This window comes from Oncorhynchus nerka, linkage group LG24 (genome assembly GCF_034236695.1).
Source record: "Oncorhynchus nerka isolate Pitt River linkage group LG24, Oner_Uvic_2.0, whole genome shotgun sequence".
Taxonomy (NCBI): Eukaryota; Metazoa; Chordata; class Actinopteri; order Salmoniformes; family Salmonidae; genus Oncorhynchus; species Oncorhynchus nerka.
In genome coordinates this window covers 51,229,793-51,241,739 of record NC_088419.1, presented here as the reverse complement: position 1 = coordinate 51,241,739, position 11,947 = coordinate 51,229,793, and the positions used below count along the sequence as shown (strand labels likewise).

General features: G+C 42.9%; 1 protein-coding gene across 1 annotated transcript in view; it reads left to right on the top strand.

Moving 5' to 3' along the window:
* Positions 1–3,437: 3,437 nt before the first annotated feature.
* LOC115108718 (growth hormone-releasing hormone receptor-like) overlaps positions 3,438–11,947 on the top strand; it is a 35,916-nt gene continuing 27,406 nt past the window's right edge. The window contains exons 1-6 of the mRNA XM_065008499.1: positions 3,438–3,603; positions 4,139–4,419; positions 6,012–6,120; positions 8,172–8,279; positions 8,554–8,651; positions 11,534–11,631. Coding sequence (XP_064864571.1) covers positions 3,438–3,603; positions 4,139–4,419; positions 6,012–6,120; positions 8,172–8,279; positions 8,554–8,651; positions 11,534–11,631 — 860 coding nt within the window. The remainder of the gene's footprint in view (positions 3,604–4,138; positions 4,420–6,011; positions 6,121–8,171; positions 8,280–8,553; positions 8,652–11,533; positions 11,632–11,947) is intronic.

The window sequence follows — 11,947 nt, the reverse complement described above, 5'->3', positions numbered from 1 at the left end:
TATGGCCGAAGTGAGTCACTGTTCATTTTCCCCTGTCTGTGAGCGTCCCAAATGACAACCAAGCACCATATGTAGCAGTAGGGCCACTACTTTTGACCAGGCTCCGGTAAAAAAAACAAATGGTGCACTACATAGGGAATAGGGTTCCATTTGGGACATATCCTCTGTCAATAGCTAGGTTTCCATCCAATTGGCGACAGATTTTCATATGATTATTCTAAAATCCTAAAAAAAAAACAGCATGGTCTCATAGACTAGACGTAATAATAGTACATGTAAATCCGGGACACTCAAATTGGTATGATATGTTACGTTTGGTATGTTTACATAAGACAGATGGTTTCTTAAGACAAAACAAAAGTAGGGTAGTAGGGTGATTGGTCAGGTTTGCGTGTTCAAATTCCATCAGGGACAACTTTAGCACTTTTGCAAATTAGCAACTACTTATTACTTTGTCGCTACTTTGCATGCTAGCTAACCTTAACCCTAACCTTAACCCCTTAGCCTAGCTAACGTTAGCCACCTATTTAATGTTACCATTAGCCACCCAGCTAGCGTTAGGAACACCAAATTGGAATTCGTAACATATCATATGTTTGCAAATTCATAACAATTTGTCTGAATTGCAATTTGTAAGATATCATACTAAATTAATAATGGACATCAACAAATGAATACTTACCATACTAACTTGTGTGGTCCGCATTAACATTTACTATGTTTGGCCTTCCCCTGAGTCCAGGTTGAAAAACAGCACATTTTCCCAGGGGAGATGCGTTTCTATCCAATTGACTTGTTGCTGATAAAAAGCTGTGCGTGATTGTGTAGTGCACATAAAAATGCAACATTAAAAATAAATGGGTTTCCATCACTCTACTGATCATTTTGTCACACAAAAATGGCATTATTTAGCGAATGTGTCCACTCTGGTCTTTGCACTCTTTAGCCAACAGCTGGCAGATACAGTGCGGGTAGGTTACCTGGGCCTTTATGATGAGATTCCTATTATTTGTCAAGCATGCAGCCAAGCATCGATCATCATGTGACTAGAGTAAGACTAGATATTTATGGAAAGCAGCTCACTGGTGCACATTCACCACAGTGTGAAGTTCATCATAAATTATTTATTCTGTAGCCTAACAAACGTCATCCTTTCCGAAGTCGTAGTGGGAGGACCACGCAACATATCATCTCGTGATTCCAAATTTACTTAGATATGATGGTTAATATATCAATATTTGAGCATAAAGGCGTTTCCAACGCTATTTCTCGCATAATGAATTTTGCGGACACAAAAGGATCCCACCTTGTCTAGCGTATTTTGTTTTGCCAACATTTGGAAAGTTTACAGACAAATTTGCAGTTTCCATCTGGCCCATTGTGACATTTTTCATCCAACTTACTTTACTCGCATAAAAAGGATGGAAACCTGGTTAATGTTAAGTAGATTTCTGTGCTTTTTATCACATATGAGAGCCACCTTTTCGGCCACTGGTCCAGGCTCCATTCACACGTGTTGGGAGGCAACCGGCCCGCCGGACAGTTTAGAGGCCACCCGGACTCCAGCGCCCCAGGAGTTTCTCCAGCCAGTGCCCTCGCCAGCCTTCGGCTCATCGGGCGACCACCAGGACTACTGTATGTCCAGCCAACAATGCAGCACCCATTAGCTCCAGCCAGCTACGCAGCTCCCAGCTCGCTAGTCAGCCCAGCGGCCTCCAGAGGTGGAGCCAGTGCTGCCCCCAATACCAATGCTTCAGCTGGCATCTATTCAAATGCCAAGGCCTGCATCGGAACCAACCTGGCATCCATGGCTCCAGTTGCCAGTCCTTGAATCAGCCGAGCAGTCGGCAGCGCTGCACCAAATCATGCTGTCCAACACACTTCAGCCAGCTAACCCGATACCAGTGGTGCTGCCAGACCAGCGATTGCCAGTGCTCAAGCCTGACCCGCGACTGCCACAGAGGGCTGATCTGTCCCAGCAGCAGGCAGAGCTCCACTTCGCACCCCAGCCGGTGCCACCACAAGTGGTCCCGATGTCCACTACCGTCCTGGAGGGCCAGTTCAGCCCAGGCTGGGCCCATTGTCAGACCCAGCACCAGCCCTGGGTCCGATGCCCTGTCCCGGACCCACCGTCTGACCTGGTTCGAGTCCCGGTCCAGCAATCCACTCCCGTCGACAGACCATCTCCATTGGCTGACCCAGCACCAACCTTGTGTCTGAAGCCTGTTCCTGTCCCTGGCTCATCAGCTTACCCAGCATCAGTCCTAGGTTCATCACCTTCACAGACCCCTGAGGACATATCACTGCTAGACCCACAACCAGCACAGGGTCTGGTGTCCAGCCCTGTCCCTGCCACACTGCCTGATCCAGCCCTGGATCCACAGGCCAGACCAGATCTGGGCCTGCCTCCAGTTACAGACCTGGATGAACATCCAGCCCCCATGGGAGAGCCACCATCTGACCAGCTCTCTTTCCCTGTTCATTCCAAGGATGCCTGGCTCGCCTCCGTGGGATGGCCTCCTCCCCAACCTGGACGTCTCCCGCAGCACGGGCATGGACCGCCCTGACTCCTGCTGGACAGCTCAGCCCAGCCTCGCAGATACTGTGAGCACCTAGCCCCTTACTGCCCACTCCATCCATGCCACTGAAGGGGTGGCGACATGGGGCGGCGGGACTTCCATCTCCGCCAGTGCCCTACAGCCATTGACTTTCACAGGGCGGCAACTGGGGACACACAGCCATGCATGCACGGGAGGGTTTTAATGAAAAACAGCAAACAGACACAACAGGACTGGAAGCTGTCTATTTACCACCACAAACTGATGCTAGCACTAAGACCACACTCAACGAGCTATAAATAAACAAGAAAATGCTCATCCAGAAGCGCCGCTCCTAGTGTCCTGGGATTTTAATGCAGGAAAAATGAAATCCATTTCACCTAATTTCTACCAGCATGTCACCTGTGCAACCAGAGGAAAAATAACTTGAGATCACATTTACTCCACTCTCGCCCTCTGACCATAAATCTATCCTCCTGGTTACTGATTAGAAGCAACAACTCAAACAGGAAGTGCCAGTGACATGTTCAAGATGGAAGTGGTCCGATGAAGCAGATGCTAAGCTACAGGACTGTTTCTCTAGCCAGAGTTTACCACATCAGTCACCGTCTTCATTAATAAGTGCATTGATGACGTTGTCCCCACATGAATGGAATGTACATATCCCAACCAGAAGCCATGGATTACAGTCAACATCCGCACTGAGCTAGAAGCTAGAGCTGCCGCTTTCAAGGAGTGGGACACTAATCCACTTACAAGAAATCCCGCTATGCCCTCCGATGAATCATCAAACAGGCAAAGAGTCAATACAGAACAAATATCAAAATCTACTACACAGGCTCTGACTCTCGTTGGATTTGGCAGGGCTTGCAAACTATCATGGATTACAAAGGTAAACCCAGCCGAGAGCTACCCAGTGACGCAAGCCTACCAGACAAGCTAAATGCCTTCTATGCTCGCTACGAGGCAAGCAACACTGAACCATGTCTGAGAGCACCAGCTGTTCCGGACGACTGTGTAATCACGCTCTCCATAGCCGATGTGAGTAAGACCCTTTTAAGCAAGTTAATATTCACAAGGCCGCAGGGCCAGACAGATTACCAGGACGCATACTCAGAGCAGGCGCTGACTAGTTGGCAAGGACTTCACTGTCATTTTCAATTTCTCCCAGGCCCAGTCTGTAATACCTACATGTTTCAAGCAGACCACCATAGTCCCTGTGCCAAGGACGCCAAGGTAATCTGTCTAAATGACTACCGCCCATAGCACACATCTGTATCCATGAAATGCTTTGAAAGGCTGGTCATGGCTCACATCAACACCATCATCCCAGAAATCCTGGACCCACTACAATTTGCATATGTCACAAACTGATCCACAGATGACGCAATCTCTATTGCACTCCACACTGACCTATCACACCTGGACAAAAGGAATACCTACATGAGAATGCTGTTCATTGACTACAGCTCAGCATTCAACACCATAGTCTCCTCCAAGCTCATCACTAAGCTAAGGACCCTGGGACTGAACGCCTCCCTTTGCACCTGGATCCTGGCTTCTTGATGGGCTGCCCCCAGTTGGTGAGGGTAGTCCAAACACAACTGCCATGCTGACCCTCAACACGGAGGCCTCTCAAGGGTGCGTGCCTATTCCCCCCCTGTACTCCCTGTTCACCCACGACTGCGTGGCCGTGCACACCTCCAACACCATCATCAAGTTTGCTGGTGACACGACAGTGGTAGTAGACCTGATCACCAATGATGACGAGACAGGCTATCGGGAGGAGGTCAGATACCTGGCAGTGTGGTGCCGGGACAACAACCTCTCCCTCAACGTTGGCAAGACAAATGAGCTGATCGTGGACTACAGGAAACGGATGCACACACACGGGACTCTACCCACAAATAATTACACTCCAAATCATACACACACAGTCACTCACACAACACGTATACACAGGCACACATTCGCCACACACACACTTCCATACATTACATACGCTGCTGCTAGTGTCTATTATCTATCCTGTCTATCGTACCTCTGCGCATCGGCTCGTATATAGCCACGCTACTGTATCATTGCTCATTGTGTATTTCTTTAGTCCTCGTGTTATTTTTTTTTTTATTGTAATCTGCTAGTCTACACCTGTTGTTTATGAAGCATGTTACAATAACTATTTTATTTGACATTGTTTCACATTTAACAAAAGACTCAAACAGAAACAGGGATTAGGCTATACAGTACGCTTGGGTGGTATCCAGATTTTCATTCCATCCTTCTCTCATCCCGGGATTTACAATATTACCGGCATTGCACACAAGGGGCGCTAAAAGTGCAAGAAAGCCCATTGGGCCCCTTATTACCAGAATGCTAAATAAATTAGCACAAACTAATCGCGAAATCACATAGACGCTGTTAGCTAAATGCTGACGAGCAAAAAACGAAAAGACAGTTAAATCCAGAGCTCTTTGACTTCTGGCAGAAAGCCATTATAAGATATCTGAGGGTAAACATTTAGTAGTGAATTGCATACAAGTGTATCTTCATCACCTCATGTGCAGCTGCACAACAGAGACTCACTGATAGATATTGAAGGCTATGGACTCACCAGCTCCTACTTTCTCCCGTTGTGCTATTTACAAACAAATGTGACTGGCTCAACTGTTCTGGGGAACTACGGTAAGTTTCATAATGTAAAATAATGTGACATATGACTTGAATAACGCAATCCACTTTTTTTCCTAATGTATTGCACAGGTTGACTGCAGGTATTCAAATGTATTGAAAAACTTCAAAGAAATGATGGCATTGAAAAACCATCCTGTTGCTTCTCCGAAATACCCCTGTATACGGTATTTATACATTTTCGCTGGCAAATAGGCCTACAAGGAAACTCAACGTATCTCGACTAAGTTGATTGCGCGTGGTGGTCTGTGCGCTGCGTAGTACTGTACCTTCCACAAATTCCTTTGCTAGACAACAAGACAGGTAAGCTGGTTTCACAGAGTTACAAATGTCCTATTTACATGTTGGGGCAGCTGTAGAAAACCCTACTCCCTCAGCCTGTCTTGGAGACAGAAACTTTGTGACCCCAGGTTGCATCAAGTAGATTACCATCCCCCAGATCCTGACTCTTGTCTTTCAGTAGAGGGCAGTTCATACCTCTGTTGCTAGGGGTTGCTAGGGGGCCTGATGGAACTCTCGCCTGACTATAGTCACGTAACACCTATTTAGCCAATCAGGCCTAGCCTGGGTAGGTGGGTTGCTGGAGGGAGACTTGAGTGTTCTTCCATACACTTATGGTGAGAATTATTCGTTTTTTTCTCCATGGTTTACATTTTTGTTCCAATAGTAGTCCCCCCCCCCCCCCCCTCTCTCTTTCACTGTTTCTCTCTTGCTCTCTGTTTGTCTGCCTGTATCTGACCCACCCCCGCCCCCTTTCTCGCCCAGGTTCCTTCGAGTCTGCACCCAGACTGCGAGTACATCTTTGAGCTGGAGAGGGAGGAGCGGCGTTGTCTTCAATACATTGCAGAGCAGAACCACAGTACAGTTGAAAACAGTACAGTACTTTTCAACTTCGATGCATTGCAGAACCACAGTATGCTAGGTATCCGTGACATTATCCTCCTAGAATCACCCATTACGCTTTCTGACTCCAGTTTACGGCTCATAGATTAGATCTCGAGTATAGATTGTCATAATATGATATATGTTCACATCTAAACGTGAGAGTCCGCTATTGAATAAATGGTTTGCAGAGAATCATTTGCGGAAAGGACAGATTAAGAGGGGAAAACTATCGTAGTGGAAAAGTAATACATGCATTATGATTTATCAAAAGAGAGGACATAAGATACAGTTGTAGTCGGAAGTTTACATACACTCAGGTTGGAGTCATTAAAACTCGTTTTTCTACCACTCCATGCATTTCTTCAAACAAACTATAGTTTTGGCACGTCGGTTAGGACATCTACTTTGTGCATGACACAAGTAATTCTTCCAACAATTGTTTACAGACAGATTATTTCACTTATAATTCACTATATCACAATTCCAGTGGGTCAGAAGTTTATATACACTATATACACTGACTGTGCCTTTAAACAGCTTGGAAAATTCCAGAAAATTATGTCATGGCTTTAGAAGCTTCTGATAGACTATTGACATAATTTGAGTCAATTGGAGGTGTACCTGTGGATGTATTTCAAGGCCTACCTTCAAACTCAGTGCCTCTTTGCTTGACATCATGGGAAAACTAAAATAAATCAGCCAAGACCTCAGAAAAACAATTGTAGACCTCCACAAGTCTGGTTCATCCTTGGGAGCAATTTCCTAATGCCTGAAGGTAACACGTTCACCTGTACAAAGCCGAAGAACACCATCCCAACAGTGAAGCACAGGGGTGGCAGCATCATGTTGTGGGGGTGCTTTGCTGCAGGAGGGACTGGTGCACTTCACAAAATAGATGGTATCTTGAGGCCAGAAAATTATGTGGATATATTGAAGCCACATCTCAAGACATCAGTCAGGAAGTTAAAGATTGGTCGCAAATGGGTCTTCCAAATGGACAATGACCCCAAGCATACTTCCAAAATGGCTTAAGGACAACAAAGTCAAGGTATTGGAGTGGCCATCACAAAGCCCTGACCTCAAACCTATAGAACATTTGTTGGGATGAACTGAAAAAGCGTGTCTGAGCAAGGAGGCCTACAAACCTGACTCAGTTACACCAGCGCTGTTAGGAGGAATGGGCCAAAATTCACCCAACTTATTGTGGGAAGCTTGTGAAAGGCAAGCCGAAACGTTTGACCCAAGTTAAACAATTTAAAGGCAATGCTACCAAATACTAATTGAGTGTATATAAACTTCTGACCCACTGGGAATGTGATAAAGAAATAAAAGCTGAAATAAATCATTCTCTGTACTATTATTCTGACATTTCAAATTCTTAAAATAAAGTGGTGATCCTAACTGACCTAAAACAGGGATTTTTTACTAGAATTAAATGTTAGGAATTGTGAAAAACTGAGTTTAAATGTATTTGGCTAAGGTGTATGTAAACTTCCGACTTCTTCAACTGTATGTATGTCATTTATAGCAAGATTCAATTCTTGGTATTGTGTTTAGGTTTCGATTAAGTACACTGAAAAAAATCCTGTTGTTTTTACGGTAACTTACTGGCAGCCAGTACAAAGATACAGTATGTTACCGTAAATTCCTGAAGAAACTTTGGTTTTACATTACGTCGCTGTCGCAGGATGTTGGGGGCACCTTAATTGGGGAGGATGGGCTCGTGGGAATGGCTGGAGCGGAATAAGTGGAATTGTATCAAATACATTGAACACATGGTTTCCATGTGTGTTGATGCCATCCTCCACTCAGCAGCCACCACTGATCACTGTACATTTACAGTAATGTACTGCTAAACCAAAGTTGCTTTGGAATTCATGGTAACATACTGTACCTTTTCTTACAGAAATGTACAGGTAACTGAGTAGATCATACATCACCTTTATCTCTGTCTCGCTCATCTGTGTCTCTTTCGCGCTCTATCCTTCCCTCTCTGGCTCTGTCTCTCTCCCTCTCTTATTCTCACTCTCTCTCCTGAAGGTTGTCTAGCGTTCTGGGACTCTGTGGTGTGTTGGCCATATGCTGCGGTTGGGGAGACATTCCACATGGCCTGCCCTGCTGTCTTCTCTCTTTTTGGGAATAACACAGGTGCAGTTGACATTTGTCACAGTAAAGGGCAGGGGGGAATGTGTGTGTGGGTGGAGATACCATGATGTACTGTATAAAGTATACATATAATATACAATGACATACAGGTACTATGTTATGCTTTACTCTTTTACAGTAATTCTCTCTCTGTCCGTTTTCCACTGGCTTCCAATCCCTGTCAGTCGCAGTGACTGACAGCCTGTAGTCCAGCCCCTCATAGTGCTTCTGTTTCTCATCACAGGTGACTCCTAACCTTTGACCTCTACCTCAGCAGGGTTAGTTAGCCGAAACTGCACTAGCAACGGATGGTCTCAACCCTTCCCCCCGTACCACATAGCCTGTAGTGTGGATGACAACATTCACATTCCAGAGGTGAGAGAGAGAAGGGTCATGTGATAAGGTCAGGGGGTCATTATGAGCATCTGCAGTGTACTGTTTTTACTAACAATATCTTTACAGCTGTGGTCTGTCAATGCAATCGACTGAACTGCGGCTGTATCAATGTGTTTTGACAGTATTTGGTTTGGAACAGTGCCAAATGCATCTTGATCTGAAATCATTCATAGGAGCATGCAAGAACATTTTACCCATAGTCATGGACTACAATCTCCCTGGCTTGATTCCTACTGTTTACTAAGGGAAGTGAGCCCTGACTTGGGTTGCAAAGCTACCGGTAATTTAGCAAAGTTACTGGAATCTTCAGTAATTTAGGCAATTAACAGAAAATCTATAGCAGTCTATTGTAACTTTGGTAATTTATACTTGAATAACTTAAAAATATGTATTCATATATAGAATTCATGTTTTTGTAGATAGACCATATGGTTTAAGAGAAAATAGCCTAATTAATGAAAAAAAAAGCATTTGAATCAACAATGGAATTATTTGGAATCATTTTTTATTTTACCCTCTGCAACTCATGATGCCAAAACAGTCACAACAAATACATATTGACATAGTAAAATAAGTAAAAGTGTGTAAATAAAAATAGAAAGGATATTTCATACTGAAACTCTCATACTAAAACACCAATAGTATTCACTAAGTTGATGGTTTATATGCAGGATAATTATTTATGTTTTATATTTGACATGTGATTATGGACAGACAGAGGGCCAGAGATAATGACACCACAGCGGTGATAATCTGAAGCACCCAACAGGGCTACTAGATATCTTGTGATAGATTACATAAAATCCTTGAAAGTTACCAAAATTCTGGTAGTTTACTGGTAAACTTAAAAAGTTTCCAGTAATATACACTCCCTTTGCAACCTTAGCCCTGACTTCATTTGGTCCTTGGAGGAAATGTATAGACATTTGAGTGTTTCATAAATGATATTAGTGGACAGGATTTAAAGTTTGGACACCAGAAAAGCAATCAACAATCATCTGTTGCAGACAGTTGAATTGAAAAATGCTACATTTTACCTTGTGAAATTGCTTCCTGCTGTTGGGAAGTCTGTTGAAGGGCAGACTTCCATTCGCCTGTACTGTAAATCTATGTTGGAATCAAGTGCAATTATGGCACACATAAAAACGAATGAAGGGGTTGTTGGCGGATGGTTGAGTATCCATTGTTAAATGTAGATATTAGCTTACTCACTACTGATTTGAGTAGTCAATTTAAGTGAAATATACCCATGTCATTTCAGCGACCGACTAATAACGATTTGGAGAGTCTATTCATATGTAATTGTCTCCCGTTTGTATATATTTATTGGAATTTGATTTCAACGGAATGTAATGACCATGCCATTTCAATTTTGGAAGGATATAGTTATTTGGAACAATAACGATTTGGAGAGTCTATCCATATCTAAATGTCACTCAATTGTGTAGAATTTTATAGCTTAGTAATAAATACATTTCTATCCTTTTTTAAAGAGTGAGGATGGATATTTAGTTGTATTTTGTTTGTCTAGTGGATCATTCTGGTAAACCAGACTAGAGGATTTGGCTTGGATTTTTGTATCTTCACATAATCAGTACCACGGTTGAAAGCTCAACCATGTTCCATGAAGACACGATGTGATTGGCAACCATGAATAGCCTAGTTTTGGTTCGGTAGACATGAGCGGAGTATGTTATGACGAATCACTTGTATGAGTCATGAATAATGATATGATTAAGAGACAGTTAGCAGGGTTTACATGTCTCAGAGAAGGACTACTGATCTAGAATCAGGTCCGCCTGTCCATACAATCATGTTCATTATGATCTAAAAGGCAGAATTGATCCTAGATCAGCACTCATACTATGAGAGGCTCCATGAATACAAGTCCTGAGGCCTCATTTACAAATGTTTTGTTCATGTCACACTATATATCTGAGTGCAAAGGATACGAACGTCTCAAAAGATTGAGATTTTTAAACATGGTGCATCACATTTGCATGCCCGTTACCAGTAAGATCCATCCTAATACTGTGCGTTCTTGAACAAGCATTATAACTCTTCCTCCATTCACCTTTTATGGTGACAATAACTCCCTTTATTTGCGGTATAATTTGAAACTATTGGATTTAGGCCATAGTAATATTTAAACGAAAGAGCAATGGCACATTTGATCAAATGTTTTTGGAGATGTTGGCAGAATGTTTTAATCTTGTGCAACAACTTTATACTGTATTTGGCAAAGGACTGTGACAGTTTCTGAAAGAAAAAACTATGGACAATTGTTATGGACAATTAAATGAGAGATGCGCCTGGTAATTTGTTATATAGGTACTTCGGGAATATGAACCCATCCCACACAGAAAAGGTGAGAAAAGTATTCTGCAGTGGTTATGAAAACAAAAGAAAAAGGAAATAGATTTCCAAGTCTAATTCTTTTAACTCCAAAAATAAAACACATTTTTGCATTTCTTACTAACGGTAAACACCTGGATTTTATTTTCCCGTTTTCTAAATCTTTCTTTCTCGATAAGCCTGTCATCATATCCCCCATTTGCACAAAATATTTACTTGTCTGCTTGCCATATAATACCTAGACCACAAGAAAATGTACATACACAAGCTCTACAGTTTGCGTGGAGGTAAGGACAAGTTAAGTTTTTTATAAATGCCAACTTTTGCAGGAAACTGGGCCCATATTTACAGTCAAAGTTGTAATGCTGGTATAGGATCAGTTTGGCCTTTTAGTTCATAATGAATAACATTTATATGGATAGGGCACACGGTCAGACCTGATCCCAGATCAGCACTGCTACTCTGAAACTGTGATGTCTACTTCTCTGTATGTGAAAACCATGCAGGAGTCATACTTTGCCACGGTGAAGCTGATCTACTCCATTGGCTACGGCACCTCCCTGTTCTTCCTGTCCATCGCCGTGGTGATTCTGCTGCTCTTCAGGTAGGTGGAGGTCAAAGGTTGTAACCTGGTGTACCAGGTGATTGATTTGTTGATTAATTAATTGATTGATTGGGATGAAGAATGGCTGGAACAGTTCCAGATTCCACATGATTTTCCATGGTCCACCCACAGAAATTACAGTTGAAGTCGGAAGTTTACATACAGCTTAGCCAAATACATTTAAACTCAGTTTTTCACAATTCCTGACATTTAATCCTAGTAAAAAATCCTTGTTTTAGGTCAGTTAGGATCACCACTTTATTTTAAGAATGTGAAATGTCAGAATAATAGTAGAGAGAATGATTTATTTCAGCTT